This window comes from Danio aesculapii, chromosome 17 (genome assembly GCF_903798145.1).
Source record: "Danio aesculapii chromosome 17, fDanAes4.1, whole genome shotgun sequence".
In the NCBI taxonomy this organism is placed as follows: Eukaryota; Metazoa; Chordata; class Actinopteri; order Cypriniformes; family Danionidae; genus Danio; species Danio aesculapii.
In genome coordinates this window covers 28,111,333-28,128,602 of record NC_079451.1, presented here as the reverse complement: position 1 = coordinate 28,128,602, position 17,270 = coordinate 28,111,333, and the positions used below count along the sequence as shown (strand labels likewise).

The 17,270-nt window shown below is 37.9% G+C and overlaps 3 protein-coding genes across 3 annotated transcripts; 2 read left to right on the top strand and 1 right to left on the bottom strand.

Moving 5' to 3' along the window:
• Positions 1 to 17: 17 nt before the first annotated feature.
• morn2 (MORN repeat containing 2) lies at positions 18 to 6,428 on the bottom strand. The gene is made up of 5 exons (XM_056477398.1): positions 6,354 to 6,428; positions 6,170 to 6,217; positions 5,917 to 6,023; positions 4,529 to 4,665; positions 18 to 839 (listed from the first exon to the last, which is right to left on the bottom strand). The coding sequence occupies exons 1-5, from the start codon at positions 6,358 to 6,360 to the stop codon at positions 737 to 739; spliced, it is 402 nt and encodes a 133-aa protein (XP_056333373.1). The 5' UTR covers positions 6,361 to 6,428; the 3' UTR covers positions 18 to 736.
• A 107-nt stretch (positions 6,429 to 6,535) lies between these two features.
• On the top strand, positions 6,536 to 8,638 carry znf593 (zinc finger protein 593). The gene is made up of 4 exons (XM_056477065.1): positions 6,536 to 6,592; positions 7,573 to 7,775; positions 7,895 to 7,957; positions 8,069 to 8,638. Exons 2-4 carry the CDS (start codon positions 7,576 to 7,578, stop codon positions 8,193 to 8,195), a joined length of 390 nt encoding a protein of 129 aa, XP_056333040.1. The 5' UTR covers positions 6,536 to 6,592; positions 7,573 to 7,575; the 3' UTR covers positions 8,196 to 8,638.
• A 510-nt stretch (positions 8,639 to 9,148) lies between these two features.
• Positions 9,149 to 17,057, top strand: selenon (selenoprotein N). Its single transcript, XM_056476386.1, has 12 exons — positions 9,149 to 9,509; positions 11,160 to 11,277; positions 11,429 to 11,559; positions 11,894 to 12,106; positions 12,254 to 12,378; positions 12,499 to 12,636; positions 13,582 to 13,663; positions 13,857 to 14,045; positions 14,279 to 14,384; positions 15,066 to 15,178; positions 15,681 to 15,782; positions 15,869 to 17,057. The coding sequence occupies exons 1-12, from the start codon at positions 9,321 to 9,323 to the stop codon at positions 16,034 to 16,036; spliced, it is 1,674 nt and encodes a 557-aa protein (XP_056332361.1). The 5' UTR covers positions 9,149 to 9,320; the 3' UTR covers positions 16,037 to 17,057.
• The last annotated feature ends 213 nt before the right edge of the window (positions 17,058 to 17,270 follow it).

The following is a 17,270-nucleotide window of genomic DNA, read 5'->3' as shown; positions in this document are numbered from 1 at the left end:
AACAGAGAGAGAGAGAGAGAGAGAGAGAAAACGATAAAGACGTCTGTTAGCATTTTTTATGCCTCAGAATCAGACGATTAAATTTCCTCTTCAACCTTTAAGACCAATTTTCGGTTTCGCAGTGAACTCTGTTTGAGCTCTGGAAGGGATCCACTAGACATGTGAACACAAACACCCACAAAATCATTGCTATAAAACTCAGAAGTGAGTCATACCAAATTTAATTGAGGTATAACAATGGACCAAATAAAAGTTTTAAATCCAGTCAAAGGCACTCGTTTAAAGCAGAATTAGAGGTGAACTGCTGTAAATTGAGCTCTTCTGATCCACAGTAAACATTGTTCTCACTCCAGAGGAAATTGAGCTTGACGATCTTACCAACTCCTGACTTCTCTCCACAGTCATGAGCTTGTCTGCTTTCGCGAGCTCGTGTATTTTGGAGATGTGCACGACCAATGGCTGAACGGTACACGGAGAATCACATTCCTCTCACCCGTTGCACCAAACAAAGTAGTGATTCATTCTTAAGTGCAGTGTGTGTGGGAACAACATGTGTTCTTGATGTTTAGTGTGTGCTGTTGGAGCTGAACTTATTTCACTGGCAGACGAGATCTCATCAATGCCTGAGGGATGCTGGCTGTGGTAATGCATCACTGTGTATCAAAGATTTCTCTTAGTAGTTTCAAGGGCGTTAATTTCATCGAATTCATTTAAATGGTCTGTGTTTGTGTATCAGTCACATGTTGACTTGGAGCTTTAATCCCAGCGCTGCTTTGTTATGGAACATACCGGTCCACACGAGTCCTTGTGAATCTGTGAACTCCCCGTCACCCTCAAATCTGAAAAAGAAGAATTCAGACTTTATGCCTTTGGTGCTCTTTGGTCTCGTGGTTCTTTAGGCTTTTAGATAATTATTTTTTACTTCACTGGTATGATACAAAACTTGGCCAAGTGCATGGACATGATTTGAGAAGATTAAACTGTCCTGAAAAAAATAAATGGTCACACTTGTGTTAGTTGTGGTCAAAAATGATGCTTGTGAAACTAATGGCAAAATCATTTTGTCTTGTGGAAATATTTGGTGCTGCACACAAACAAGTTTTTAAAAGATCAACCTTAGATTTCAAACAGCTTGTTTAGATTTATAGCTTTCATTTTCTTGTAGATTTACAGTAAAACATATTCTGGAAGATATATATTCAGATCATATTTGAAAATAGTATATTTGTGCACTTTTCATTAATGATACATTTTTTTTCTTTAATAATTTAACAGTACCATCAGTTTACAAATATTAACATCTTTTTAACACCCCCCTTTCCCCTCCCCTCCCCAACAGCGGCAGTTACTGTAATTAGATGTTGCGATCATAAATCCAATTAAAGCTGCAAGCAGCGATGATAGGGACCTCGCACACGGGCTCACCGCCGCCCGGTGGCCGTAGGACGACAGAGAACCGCGAACAATAATAATTTAAGCCGATACATAAAAAAATCTGAGAAAATCACAGATTTATGCCATACTTGCTCCTGTCAGCAGGTGGCGCTATGACTGTGACTCAAGATTGGCATGTAGATGTCTTCAGTAGTGGAAACTCATCAAACTTGTGAAGTTTCAGCCTGATCGGACATTGTGTGGATGAGTTATAAGCCAAACTACCTACTGTCAGCAGGTGGCGCTATGACTGTGACTCAATATTGGCATGTAGATGTCTTCAGGAGATGAGTCTTAACAACCATGTGAAGTTTCAGGCAGATCGGACATTGTTTGGCTGAGTTATAGGCAATTTTATTGTTGACAGCAGGTGGCGCTATAACTGTGACTCAATATTGGCATGTAGTTGTCTTCAGGAGTGGATTTTAATCAACCATGTGAATTTTCAGGCCGATCGGACATTGTGTGGCTGAGTTATAGGCAGTTTTACTGTTCCCAGCAGGTGGCGCTATAACTTTAACTGGATATTGATATGTAAACATGTTCTGGTCAGGAAGGTTACCAATTGTGTGAATTTTGAGGCAGATCGGATCATGTATGCTTGAGTTATAATGACTTCCTGTTTTGTGGCGAATCGTCAAAGTTTGCGAGGCTGCCACGGACACGCCCATCGAGTAAAACTCTAAAGCTTCGCAATTTAACATCGCCAAGGGCTTTAGATGACAAAACCCAATTTTGGTGTCGATTGGATGAAATCCCTAGGAGGAGTTCGTTAAAGTACAACGCCTGGAAATGGCAAAAACGCCACTTTTTCGCCGCAGGAAGCTAAAAATATACGACTTCCTGTTGGGTTTGAGATTTCGCTCCAAGAGACTTTTTCGTAGGTTTTGGCATGTTTGACGTGTGTGCCAAATTTCGTGCATGTGCGAGATTCGTAGCTCGGGGGCCTGTCCGTTTAATTTTTATAGGTGGCGCCAGCAGGTGGCGCTATAACTGTATCGGGATATTGGCATGTAAGCGTGTTCAGGTCAGGACGGTGATCAAATGTGTGAGTTTTGAGGCTGATCGGATCATGCATGCCTGAGTTATAACAACTTGATGTTTGGTGGCGAATCATCAAAGTTTGCGAGTCCGCCACGGACACGCCCATCAACGAAAACTCTAGACCTTCACAATATGTCATCGATACTGCTTTCAGATGACACCACTCAAATTTGGTGCTGATATGACCAAATTTGTGGGAGGAGTTTGTTACACTGTAAAATCATGTCATTTCCTGTAGCCAGCAGGTGGCGCTATAACTGTATCGGGACATTGGCATGTAAACGTGTTCAGGTCAGGACGGTTATCAAACGTGTGAATTTTGAGGCTGATCGGATAATGCATGCCTGAGTTATAACGACTTCCTGTTTCGTGGCGAGTCGTCAAAGTTTGCGAGACCGCCACGGACACGCCCTTCGACGAAAACTCTAAAGCTTCGCAATTTAACATCGCCAAGGCCTTTAGATGACATAACCCAATTTTGGTGTCGATCGGATGAAATCCCTAGGAGGAGTTCGTTAAAGTACAACGCCTGGAAATGGCAAAAACGCCACTTTTTCGCCGCAGGAAGCTGTAAATATCCGACTTCCTGTTGGGTTTGAGATATCGCTCCTTGAGACTTTTTCGTAGGTCTTGGCATGTTTAAGGTGTGTGCCAATTTTCGTGCATGTGCGTGATTCGTGGCTCGGGGGCTTGTCCGTATCAATTTTCTAGGTGGCGCTGTCGAGTCATTTTGCCACGCCCACTTCCGAGACCCATATCAGCCGACCATTTACGCCGCGTTTGATGTGTGTGCAAAGTTTCGTGAGTTTTCGAGCATGTTTAGACCCTCAAAAGTGCCCCGATATGGGGCGGAATAATAATAATAATAAAAAACATTACAGATACAATAGGGCCTTGCACCGTTCGGTGCTCGGTCCCTAATAAATACAGATAAATAATATAAACTCAATAAATAAAAAAGCACACAGACACAAAAACAACTAATAAAATATCAATGCAATAATAAGAATACATAAATAAATCAAATAAGATCATAACACTTTTACCGTGCATCTCACCACAGTGACCTTATTCATCCTTCAAAAATGCCAAATAATTTCCCCATCTTCTCTGATAAACTATTTTTTTCATATGCTGCCACCTTCCCCAATTGCGTAACCCATTCGTGAAATGATGGTGGATCTGCTGAACACCATCCCCTTACAATGATTTGTCTTCAATCATAATACTTATTTGAATCCATTCAGACATCTTCACACCAGACGCCAACACGAACGGGTCTCCCAGTACTTATATTTTTAGGACAAAAAGAAAAGCAGAATGTAACTGTGCACTTTAACCCAGAATTCCTGTATTTTAGAACAGGACCACAGGGCATGCACCAATTCTCCTTCTTCGCTCTCACATCTCCAGCAATCAGCAAAGTCCTTCAACCCAAGCCTGAAAAGCCTACTCGGAGTCCAATTAAACGATGCAAAAATGTACATTTTATTAAGCGTACTCCTAAATTTCTTGACATTAGGTTACAGTTTTGGCAAATTTTCTTCCAATGTTTATCATTAAATGTACAATTTAGATTTTACTTCCAACAGTTTTTAGCACAAAGTGGAAATTACAGCCCATCTTTTCCATTAACCATTTATAATACACTGAAGCGTCATGCCCTCTGCCATTTGCTTTAAGAATTACTGATAAATTACGTTTTTTCATAATGTAAACTTCTTTTTTCCACTTCAGTCATAATCTAGCAAGTATCTTCTTAACTGTGCTTAAGTCTTTGCTCCAAAACATTCTAGATTTACAGCAGCTAAAGTTGTGAATTTCAGTTTCAGGTCTATGCTCAAAAAGTGGTTAAATGTATTATAACTACTGCATAAATGTTATTTAGTACCAAAGAATCTATCCAAAATAAAATAAATACCTCATTTTTCACCGCAAGGAGCGGCTGAGGTTGAAACAAACCGTTACTTCTGAAAATAAAGCTGATTTACATGTTGCACATAAAACTAGGCTGTCATTCGGCGCAAGTACTAATCTGATCTGGTGTCACCTGTTGTTGTTGAAGGTTCCGGTGTATTCTGATCCATCAGGAAATCGGTAAGTTCCTTTGCCATGGTACATGTTGTCTCTGAACAGACCACTGTAAAACGCTCCTGATGGGTGTGTAAGAGTTCCTCTGCCATTCATCTACAGGCCACATAGCCACAGCAAACAAAACATAACAATTACAAAAACAAAATAAACAGAATAAAATATATTTGACATGGCGGTTTCATGCCTGAATTCATACTTCATCCACTTATTTTATTTTTCAGAATAATCAAATTTTGCTTAATTAATTTAATTTGTTTATTAATTGTTTATTTTTATCATATATATTATTTATTATAGAATTTAATTATTTACTAATTCTATTATACAGTTTTTTTATTCAGTCATTCAGGGCTTAGTGCCTTATTTATAAGGGGTCACTACAGTGAAATGAACCATCGACTATTCCGGCATATGTTTTACGCAGCGGATGCCCTTCCAGCTGCAACCCAATACTGGGAAACACTCATACACTCTCGCATACACACGCACTCATACACTGCAGCCAATTTAGTTCATCCGAATAATTTATACAGCATGTCTTTGGATTGTGGGGGAAACACCTAGAGGAAACCCACGCGAACACGGGGAGAACATGCAAACTCCACACAGAAATGCCGACTGGCCCAGCTGGCACTCGAACCAGTGAGGTGTGGTCTTGTCTTGCTGTGAGGTGACATTGCTAATCACTGAGCCGCAGTGCCTCCCAATGTTATTTATTATTTTATAAAAATATGTAGTATTGCATTATTTATTTTAAAAAAGTATTTTTCATTATTTCATTTATAAAATGATATTATTAATAGTGACATCTTATTAGCTATGCTTACCTTATTAATAATAATTAATAATGATAATTATAAATAAACATTTTTTATTTTCACAAGTTTCTTCCTAGCACTCCCTTGTGGCGCCATGGGAGCCCTGGACCTCAGTTTGAAAACAATATTCAAAATTTAAATTATTATTTAAATAATTTTTTTTTAATGATGTCTCAAAGCAAGAAGGTTGCTGCTTTGAGCCTCAGCTGGGTCAATTGGCATTTCTGTGTGGAGTTTGCATGTTCTCCCCTTGTTCGTGTGGGTTTCCTCCAGGTGTTCCGGTTTCCCCCACAGTCCAAAGACGTGGTATAGGTGAATTGGGTGTGCAAAAAAACTGTCCGTAGTGTATGTGTGTGAATGAGTGTGTATGGATGTTTCCCAGTACTGGGTTGCAGGTGGAAGGGCATCCTCTGTGTGAAACCTATGCTGGATACGTTAGTGGTTCATTCCGCTGTGGCGACGCCAGATTAATAAAGGACTAAGCCGAAAAGAAAATGAATAAATGAATGAATGATGTCTCACACACCTTATCATTGTCCCATTCCCCCGTGTATATAGCTCCAGAGGCTGATGTTTGTGTGCCAGACCCTTTCCTGATCACCACACCATCTGAAGTCCGGCAGCACTCGCCCTCTGATGATAACCCACACACAACACACACACACGCACACACACACACACACGCACACACACACACACACACACACACACACAACACAAAACAATATATATAATATATGGAAAACAATATGATGTGGAAAAGGTGACTGTTTACTCACCATATTTGTCTCCATTTGGAAAAACGTAACAGATTTTTAGTGTTGTCTCTGCGGTTAAAAAGCAGTAAGGTTAATCCATTGCACATTTAAATATTAAAATTATAAAAAAAAATACGAGTTTACGTTGTTCAAAAGGTAACAATATATTACAGCAACGTTACTATTATAGTATGTACGTATGTACCAGACATGATGTTGAATAAAAGCTTTATTATAAACTCTTCATCGAGTCATTCAGAATAGTTGTGACAAAATCTCCATAGTAACGACACAGCTCTTCTTCATCTGATTGATTTTTGAGCCAAAAACTGCCTGTACTGCCATCTAGAGATGAACGCGACCATTTTATGCACGCTTCATCGACCCGGAAGTTGTTCCTGGGGTTTTCAACGTGTGTACGGCGAGAGGCAGCTGCGTATTATCGTGAGTAATGTTATTTATTCTGTTTTACAGCCTAACAATTAATAATGACAACTTACTGAAGGTAGACTTATTGTGATATAGAAAGCTTGTTTTGGGGTTACATATTTTGAGACGATATTTTACTTTATTGAATGTTATTTGTTTACTGTGTTTTCTGAGTGATGCCGCTGTCATACGAGACAATTTCCACTTTTACAAGTTTAAAAGGAGCTTATTTTAAGAATGGTGTTTGATTTGTAACTTTTAAAAACTAAAACAAACGTGTAATTGAGCCATTTGATAGCTCAGCTTTTCTGTTGACATATTAGGGCAGTGGTGGCTAAACTTTTTCTTATGGAGGCCCACAAACCCAACTTGATTGAGGCTAGTGGGCTGAAGGTAAATAAATATAGGCTAGTTGGGTAATTTCCTAGTTTATTTAATAATGTTAAAAATGACTAGAAAACATTGCTTTATATTAACTAATACAGGCTTTTTTTACATGTAATAATTAACTTATTACAATAAAAACAAAACAATCTCATTTATAACAGAATTACTCGAGTTTTTGCCTTGATTTGCTCGCCGGTGTCTTCTGCATAGTCCTCTATCCGTCAAGTGACAGTATTTACATTTTAAAAAGTCAGATTCATTTACAACATTTAATTTCATTTTGCTTTTCTGTAGCTCAGCAATAAAACAAACTAAAAACGTTGTGTCAAATTAGAAATGACGATCTGTGTTAAAGGCTTTTGTCCCAACCCTCTCCATCATGTTCGCTTCTCCAAAGGTTACAATGGGCCAACATTTGCCTGCGGGCCCTACTTTGGGCATCTCTGTATTAGGGGAAGGTTAAGACAGCTAAATTTACTCGGAATTACATTACATCATTTATTGAAATTATATCGTCTTTTGGGAATTGCTTATTCCTTCATTTATCATTGAACTCACTTTGTTTTAAGGTTGAGAACAGAATTTGGAAAGTGTCCTTTTGTTTTCAGATCATGGGTAAATCCAAACAGGTAGGAAACCACAACAATGGAAAGAAGAAGAATATCGCCAAGACATGGAAGACTAAGCGCAGGACAAAAGACCTTGACCAGATTCATGCTGACATGATCCCTACAAATGCTGCCAAGTTATTAAAGCAAGATGTAGATTATGATGTTACAGGCTGTGGCCAGCATTACTGTCTGCACTGCGCGTAAGTCACACTTTAACACTCCTGAACACACAACACGTTACTTTTATTAAATTTTTTTAAATGTAAATCCTTTATACATTTTTTTTATGTAATCATTTTTCCACCAAAAACATTTTTAGGAGATATTTTGTTGACTTGAAAACCCTAAAGGAGCATTTTAAGTCCAAACCCCACAAAAAACGGTACGTCAAATTGATTTATTTTTATTTTTTTCAAATTTGCGAAAGATAATGCATATTTGGATATTCAGATTTTCATCCTGAATGTGTGTGTTTTTTTGTGTTGCATTGTAGATTAAAGCAGCTGAGGGAAGAGCCTTACACACAGGCCGAAGCTGAGCGGGCAGCAGGAATGGGCTCCTACATCCCACCGAAAACCATAGAGGTTCACACACAGCAGGTCGAGGAAGATATGGACTGAAAAATTACTTTCTACCTTGTCTACCTCTTTATGGACTCTTACTCTTCTGGTTTAAACCATTAGGTCTGGACTGAGGCCAATTTAACCTCTTTCTGAGCTGATATTAATTTATGGAGATGGACAATCTACATGTAAAGTTCCTCAGCTGGCACAGTGTCAATAAAGTGTTCACTGTTGTGTTTTTTTTTGCTTTCAGCAAGCAAACTTCAGCGACTGAAAACCTTACAATGTTCATTCTGAGCGTATGTTGAATAATGATCTAAAATGAAATCATCAGTCCTTTAGTATTCTCTCTCAAATGTACTTGAGAAGTCAAGTCTCCACATTTATAGTATGCTAAGGTCGTTTAGGTTTGACATACACACTTGTACGTGTTTAACGTGCATTTAATTGTATAGTATAAATGACTCAGCTAGCCAAATAAATGACTTGTTAAAAACCTAGTCCAGTAATTTGTCTTGAATGAACATGGATATGTATGAATTACAGATTGTGTGATCCTGGGTTACGGTTATGTTAATAATTGTTTCTTAGATTTTCATAACACTGCTGATGAAATGATTGTTTTTAACTAATTAGTAGCAATTTTAGAAAAGTTTAGAAATTAAATAGAACTGACTGTAAACTAATAATAGCGCAAGTGTCCACATCAAGTCTTTCTGTGATTGAAATGTTATTTTCAAGAACATTGCTCAAATGTTGAACTGTATTAGCAAGGAGGACAAAAAGACAGATGCAGTACATTCTTTGGCCACAAACCCTGTAATTATGGTCATGCATTGTATGCTGTGTTTCAAAGCCTTCTCGGTTGCCTATCTAGACGCCATCGTTATACACAATCGTATTCACGTCCAGAAAAACGAGCCCAGACAGGCTTCTTGTAAGATTTAAACACGCCCACCGCATTGGGAAGTATGAATGTGCACACTGGCCCTTTAAGAGCGCAGACGTGATCCTCCATCAGGAGAAGCAGGAGTGATTTCCTCATGCGCCGTTACGATGTAGCGGCTCACTGTACAATGGAGAAGAACGTGTGACTACAGTGTGACTTCACATAAGACTTTTTTAATCCCCTCGGGCTATTTTTGAGGCCCAGTCGTGATTTACAAAGACATTTATTAAAGTATGGCCGCAGACGTGGATAAAACTCCAGCAGGAGAGCAAAAGGATAATCATGAGGATCGCGCGACTCCATCCAGCAGACGCGCCCGCTCACGTTTCACACAGATCTCCAGTTTATTCATCATTGCTGCTGTTCCTGTCATCGGCTTTTGCATCAAATATTACCTGGACATCCAGTTTGAGAAACGACATGTAAGTTCACATTTCCCTTGCAGTTGTGTGACCCGTGATGGAGCGATGCTTCTCAGAGCGTCTAACTCAGCTCATCCTTGCCATTGGTTAAAGTGCAGTATGTGAATTTAGTTTGAAATCTAACTCTTGAGATTTATTTAAAGTGTTCATGGTTTTGTGTTACAGATTTGCCACGTCCTCTTTTGTAATAGTAACAGTAAACTTTGCATGAGGTTCTCCAGCTTCCCGCTGTTTTAAGGGTTGGAACTTGGGTTAAATTGTCACAGCTGGTCGAGATTGTCTGAACACCAACCCCCTCTTTCTTTCTCAGCCACACTTCTGTCACTTCCGAGATTATACTGATTCTCCAGACTGCCCTGCTTCTCAGACTACAGCAAAACCAGACACAACACAAAAACTATGTCAGGAATTCAGTTAAAAGTACATCGACGCAGCCATCATCAGGTTGCATGTGAAGAGTTCAGATGCAAATAGCTCAGTGCCACCTGAAATTTTCTTCGAAAAATGATTTTTTTTTGTCAAGCTCTTATGTGTTGATTCAGACGCTTTACTTTTATGGCAAAGAAGATGTTACTTTCATTGCCATTTACATGAAATACCTGAATATAAATATAAGAGACTGAGAAAAATGCTCATTGTAGAAGAAAATTCCTGATGGCACATTGAAGTTTTTACATCTGAACGAACACTTCATGTGAATGAATGAATGACTCTTTCTTTTTAGTCGATTCATTGCAGTTAATCGATTAATGAAGAATAGAAAATCACCTTTTTTGAATTTGAGTCATTGTTATTAGTTGAGATTCAAATCAGTGAGTGATCTTGGAGTAAAATAATAAGTAAATATGCAGCTATCAAGGAGAAATGTTTTATTCATTCATTGTCATTTTTTTGGTTTAGTCCCTTTATTAATTTATGGTTGCCATAGAGGAATTAACCGCCATTTTATCCAGCATATGTTTTACGCAGCGGATGCCCTTCCAGCTGCAACCCATCGCTGGGAAACATCCATACTCACTCATTCACACACACATACAGACTTGTGGGGGAAACCGGAGCACCCATGAGGAAACCTATGCAAACACGGGGAGAACATGCAAACTCCACACAGAAACAACAACTGACCCAGCCAAGACTCGAACCAGCGACTTTCCTGCAGTGAGGCGACAGCGCTACCCACTGTGCCACCGTGCAATCCATCAAAATTTAATAAAACCTGCAATTCAATTAGGGCAATAAACACATGAATGTTTCAAAATTATTGATAAATTTTGTTAAATGCAAATATTATTTATGTTTTTAAAGTCATTGATTTATCTACTGAATCATGTATGCAACACGATTATTATCAAATTATATGAAATTGGTTTAAGAAATTAAAACTGCCTAGACATTACATGTTATTAACTAATAAAGTATACATTTATTCCTCTAGTCTTGCACCATTTTTCTGTTGATTTTATTAAACCTTAAATGAAGTTCCAGGATGTCTAGAAGCATGGGAAAATATATATGTTATTAGTTTAAAGTAATATATTTTTGCAAAATGAGTGTGTTTTTCCATAACTACATACTCCATTAATTGGATTAGCCAGAGTGATGTGACGTAACTCATGTCTGTTATCTCTGTGGATCATATATCTCTTGTAGGAGGCAGGACTGAAGGCACTGGGAGCAGACGGACTGTTTTTTTTCTCATCATTGGATACTGATCATGACCTTTATCTCAGTCCAGAGGAATTCAAACCTATCGCAGAAAAACTCACAGGTATTACTACTCCTCCTCTCTGTCTTTTTACAGGCAAACATTGTCTACAAAAGCAGAATTAAGATGCCTCAAGGCCGTAATGTCCATCACTATAGAAAGCAATGGCTTTTTCATTGTTTCAATATCAAATGTCCATCTCTGTTGCCTGAAGGTGTGGCCCCTCCCCCAGAATATGAAGAGGAGATTCCACATGACCCAAATGGAGAGACGCTGACCCTGCATGCTAAAATGCAGCCGTTGCTGCTGGAAAGCATGACGAAGAGCAAAGATGGCTTTCTAGGGGTAGCCTAAATGTTTATTTTTGTAAATAATGCACTACAAATAGACAAAGAGAGTAAAAAGAAAGTAAAACATAGAGAGTGAATAGTATTGGAGCTAAACAAAGTAATTCGAACAGACAAACAAGTATACACATATGAGTATAGTGTATTATAAGTACCTTATTGTTAATTAATACATCAACAAACAAGGACACAGTGTGAATGTTTAAAAAAGAAAATATAAACATTTATTAATCAGTAATATGAAAATTGTTAGAATTGTAAGCTTAAAATTACTTAAATGATAAAGAGTGCATGTTTAAATTGTGTTCTTTAAGTATAATCTTTCTCATCAGGTCTCCCACAGCTCTCTTAGTGGCCTGCGGTCTTGGAAACGTCCAGCTATTTCTTCATCCACGTTTTATGCCAGTCAGTTTAAGGTCTTCCTGCCGCCCAGTGGTAAATCAGCCCTGGGCGACACTTGGTGGATCATTCCCAGTGAACTGAACATCTTCACCGGCTACCTTCCCAACAATCGTTTTCATCCTCCCACACCGCGAGGCAAAGAGGTACACATACAGTATACCTTTACCTTTAAAAAAACGAGTACAGTGAGTTCAGATTCTTGAGCTTAATAATTTTAATTGAATAGATAATGCGTGGTTGTAAAGAGCTGTTTGATCAAGTAGATTGATGAATAATTTATTTGTTTGCAGGTGTTGATCCACTCTCTGCTCAGCATGTTTCACCCACGGCCTTTTGTAAAATCCCGCTTCGCTCCACAGGGAGCTGTGGCTTGTATACGGGCTACTAGTGACTTTTATTATGACATTGTTTTTAGGTAAGTCAAATAAAAAATTAATTACTGTCAGAATATCTGAATGTAACTTATGTTTTAATATTACTTTAACAGTGAGCCTTCAACCAGCTAATTGTAATTTTATTGGGTCAATGTTTACAGAATCCATGCTGAGTTCCAGCTAAATGATGTTCCAGATTTCCCATTTTGGTTCACTCCTGGGCAGTTCGCCGGTCACATTATTCTCTCTAAAGATGCTTCCCATGTTCGAGACTTTCACATCTACGTCCCAAATGACAAGTTGGTCTTCTTTAATGTCTTTTTTTCTGCTTCTTTTCACTTCTATCTACAAGAATGACCAAAGTGTAGAACTGGATGATACTGCATGATGAGCAGATTAATTGGGATCATGTTTTTTTTGTTTATTGTGCAAATTAAGCAATATTCCCAGCACATTTTTCCCTGGACTTTTTTTTTTGTTGACATTTGCCTGTCTTTTCTACCTCTAACCCTATTTTAATTAATACACTCGAAAAAGACCCTGTCTCCCATCATCAAATGTAAACGGCAGGGTCTGAAATGAATGGAAATCACCTTGAGAATCTGCACTTGAGAACAAATCTATTTAACGACTCGCTTATAAAGACAGTTACTTTGTCCCAATATGAATTCACTGCTTTGACCAAATCATTTAATTCAATTCAATTCACCTTTATTTGTATAGCGCTTTTACAATGTAGATTGTGTCAAAGCAGCTTCACATAAAAGGTAACAGTAAATAGGAACAGTGTAGTTCAGTTTTTAGTGTTTAAGTTCAGTTCAGTTTAGCTCAGTTCAGTGTGGTTTAATAATCACTACTGAGAGTCCAAACACTAAAGAGCAAATCCAACAATGCGCAGCTCTACAGATCCCGAACCATGCAAGCCAGTGGCGACAGCGGCCGTAATGTAAAAAAAAAACATTCTCTATGTGTAATGTGTAAAAAATGTTAATGTATAAACTGACCAGTAAATTTGAAACTATGACAGAACAGCATTTTTAATTGCACCGCACTGCATATTAATCATTTTTGTCTTTTTCATACTGCACAAGCTTTCATAATAGCACCAAAAATATTAACGTAAATAATTTAAAATAATTATTAGAATTAATGTTAGAAATTAGACTTTTTTTGCAATTATCTTTTTCAAAGCAATGTAAATGAATTATCGGTTTAACTATTTGAGTGTGTGTTTTGTATGGCAGAACTCTGAATGTGGACATGGAGTGGCTGTATGGGGCCAGCGAGACCAGTAACATGGAGGTGGATATTGGATACCTTCCTCAGGTTAGTACTCATGATTATACAGAACACATTCATAGACTTAATTTCTGATTCCATATATAATGCTAAAACTGCCTCCACTGACATTTTGCTGCATGTTCCAATCAGCATTCTTTTTACTGATGAACCAAAACCATACATGGAGAGATGATATGAATCATGATATCTAAAATAAATGGGCTGTATATATTTGCAGATGGAGCTCGGGGCAGGAGGACCCTCCACTCCCTCAGTGATCTACGATGAGCAGGGGAACATGATCGACAGTCGAGGAGAAGGAGGTGAACCCATTCAGTTTGTGTTTGAGGAGATAGTTTGGAGTGAAGAGCTGAGCAGAGAAGAAGCATCCAGACGCCTGGAGGTCACAATGTACCCGTTTAAAAAGGTGATAACCCAGCCTCATTTCTGTACAAATAATGTTCATAAATGGCTATTTAAGTTCAACATCATTATTTAACAGTCTGCAAAAGCATTGATTTTTCAGTTGTGTTAAGCTGCTTTGACACAATCTACATTGTAAAAGCGCTACAGAAATAAAGATGAGTTGAATTGGTTGAATATTGATTTAAAGTGGCTGAATAAAAATGTTATGCTTTTTCGGGGTATTCTCTTTGGAAGGTGCCATATTTACCATTCAGTGAGGCCTTCGGCAGAGCTTCAGCTGAAAAGAAGCTGGTTCACTCCATCCTGCTCTGGGGAGCGCTGGATGACCAGTCCTGCTGAGGTAAGATAGCTACTGTATAACATGGCATCTATACTTGTATGACTCGCTTGTCTTAAAGGGATAATTCTGTCATTATTTACTCCCCCTCCACTTGTTCCAAATCTGTTTGAGACAATATTTTGAAGTATGTTAAAAACTGCTAACCACTGACTTCCTTAGGTATTTGTTTCTACTATGGATGTCATGACTACAGGTTTCTTCCATAATTTTTCAAAGTATCTTCTTTCGTGTTCAAAAGAAAAAAAGAAACTCGTAAAGGTTTGGAAGCATTTGTGGGTGGATAAATGAGTACATTTTGTTTTGGGGACTTCGATATATATCGATTCATAATTATAGACTTCGCATTTCTGGGTTTCACAGCAGTGGAAGCCATTATAGGAGGGTAAACTTAAGAGTGCAGTGACTGGAAAAGTACAACCATTGCATTTGCATTCCCATTTGCTCAAGTAACAAAAGAAAAACTCCAATCATAGTTTTATGAAGACTTTCAGAAAACAAAAAAATAATTGTGTGAGACTGATAACGAAAGCCAGAAGAGAGAACAATGTCAAATCTACAGTTTAAGACCATCTTATTTTAATTTGAGATATTATGCAAATTGGGATGTAGCACTAAACTTTTTTTCAACTATATTGGAGGTTTCTCTCATTTGTGTTCTGTTCTCCTCCTTGTTTTATTTAGGTTCGGGGCGGACTCTTCGGGAGACAGTTCTCGAGAGTTCGCCCGTTCTGGCCTTACTCAACCAGAGCTTCATCAGCAGCTGGTCTCTAGTCAAAGAGCTGGAGGATCTGCAGGTCAGCCTTTTTATTTATCATCTGTAGCAAAGCTAAATCAAGTCCTAATAGTCCTAATAGACATGGGATGATAACCGGTTTCAAGGTTTACCGCAGTTTGGGAAAGTCAAGGTTTTAAAATTGCAAATATTTTCTCTTATACCTTTCCTAAGTGATATGTAAGGTTTTTTTAAATGTGTTAAAATAAATCAGGGTTTTTGAAATCAATGAAGACAGCAGAAGTCAATGATTTAGCTCAATTATTTAGCCTGACATGTTTACTGTTCCAAAATATTATAAATGTTTCCTAAAATAAAATATACTGTGTCCAATGGGGTAAAAAGTTGTCGTTTTTTACTTAGACATTTAAAAATAACTTATTTTAGAGCAGTAATCACAAGACCATGTAACCATGGTATATTAAATTCAAGGTTATCATATCATCCGAGACTTATACCGGCCCATGCCTAGTCCTTAATCACATCTAAATCAATGCTTTATTAAGTCATTTTCCTTGATTTAGGGTGACGCAAAGAATCTGGAATTGAGTGAAAAGGCACGTCTACATTTGGAGAAGTATACTTTTCCGGTGCAGATGATGGTGGTGCTGCCCAACGGCACTGTAGTGAGTCTGCTTTAACTTTTAACTAGCTTGTTCAGTCTTCAAGTTCGGTCTTATTCACGATGCTTAAACGAATATCGCTTTTCCAGGTCCATCACATCAATGCTAATAATTTCCTGGATCAAACATCCATGAAACCAGAAGATGAAGGGCCAGGTCTTAGTTTCTCGGCAGGTTTTGAGGATCCCTCAACCTCCACGTATGTCCGCTTTCTGCAGGAAGGACTTGAAAAGGCCAAACCTTACTTGGAATCATAAAAACTGATTTAAGACGCTCTCTTCAGAAACGTCAGAGAGAACTGAAGGGAGGATATGAGGGAGACAGAAAGGAAACGCTGATCTCAGCTCCCCCGTGTCTGCTTTGAGGAACAGTACGCAGACAATTTCTTCATTCAGAAGGCAGCTGTTGACCACTGCTTCATGTACACTACATGTTCCTTAGAGCAAAACAGTTAATGGCAAAATGCACAATATAACATCATTTTATTTGTAGGGTAGCAAGATTGGGGTTGGTCACCTCAATGAAAGCTAAAGGACGTTAAAGAGACAGTTCACTTAAAAATAAAATTCTATAATTTACTCACCATCAATTCTTTTTTTCCTTGAAACATAATTTTTTTAATAAACAGTTGCCTCATTTACTTAATGATTATATAATCTTAAGCTAATGGGAACAATAAACAACATTCATCTCAGTGTTATGGTGAGTAAATAACCATTTCTTAGTATTTTTGAGTGAACTATCCGCAAAAAAAGTGAACTCTACAGAGTAAAACACTCCATTAATTATATTTTTATACATGCAAAGTTGAAGATTATGTGCAAACATAACTGACGAATATCATTAGTCTTGTTAATAACTCAGATTATTTAACTAAAATAGCATTATGTTATATTACTTACCTGTTGAAACCACTTTTATAATTTTGTTTAATTGTATTTGAAGCCACTTATGTTATGTTGCTTTTAGTTCTGCAGCAGACAGGATGGTGTTGGCTGTGGCTTCCTGGATTTAGGCAGTTTGTGATGGTCTGGTCTTAAAGTCTGATAAGGGTGTGAGCAGGCCTGATGTTGTTGTTTAAGTCTGTGGAAGCAACGCCCACGTTTCTGTGTCTGAACAGAATTCTGGCAAATGTTAAAAACCACACAGCTGCAGGAAAGCTGCCATGGGCTCTAATAGATCACCACTATAATCTGCTTTTGTTAGAGGGAGGAGATGCAAAATGGTCAGTTAGGAATATTATTTTGTTCTTTATAAATTAAATATAATAAAATGAAAGCTCACAGGCTGTCAAGTCTCATTTCCAACACATTTAAAGAGGAAACAAAACGCTAAATATACAATGTAAGTTGGCATAATATTAATTGTGAAATAGGTTGTCACCCTTTTCTGCTGAAAAACTTTGTTAATATGAAAATTTGGGGTTGTTTATCTTTGTTTTAAGCTCAAACCTTTACTTATTTGAGTGAAAATATTTCTGTTTTTACATAT

What these genes read in the sequence shown, in the direction of transcription:
- morn2 (XM_056477398.1), bottom strand. An exon ending in TCCAAATGGAGACAAATATG is followed by an intron (nt 6,024 to 6,169) that starts GTGAGTAAACAG and finishes GGTTATCATCAG; the next exon opens with AGGGCGAGTGCTGCCGGACT. An exon ending in GGGAATGGGACAATGATAAG is followed by an intron (nt 4,666 to 5,916) that starts GTGTGTGAGACA and finishes TGTGGCCTGTAG; the next exon opens with ATGAATGGCAGAGGAACTCT.
- znf593 (XM_056477065.1), top strand. Translation starts at nt 7,576, where the DNA reads ATGGGTAAATCCAAACAGGTAGGAAACCACAACAATGGAAAGAAGAAG. An exon ending in CATTACTGTCTGCACTGCGC is followed by an intron (nt 7,776 to 7,894) that starts GTAAGTCACACT and finishes AAACATTTTTAG; the next exon opens with GAGATATTTTGTTGACTTGA. An exon ending in TCCAAACCCCACAAAAAACG is followed by an intron (nt 7,958 to 8,068) that starts GTACGTCAAATT and finishes GTTGCATTGTAG; the next exon opens with ATTAAAGCAGCTGAGGGAAG.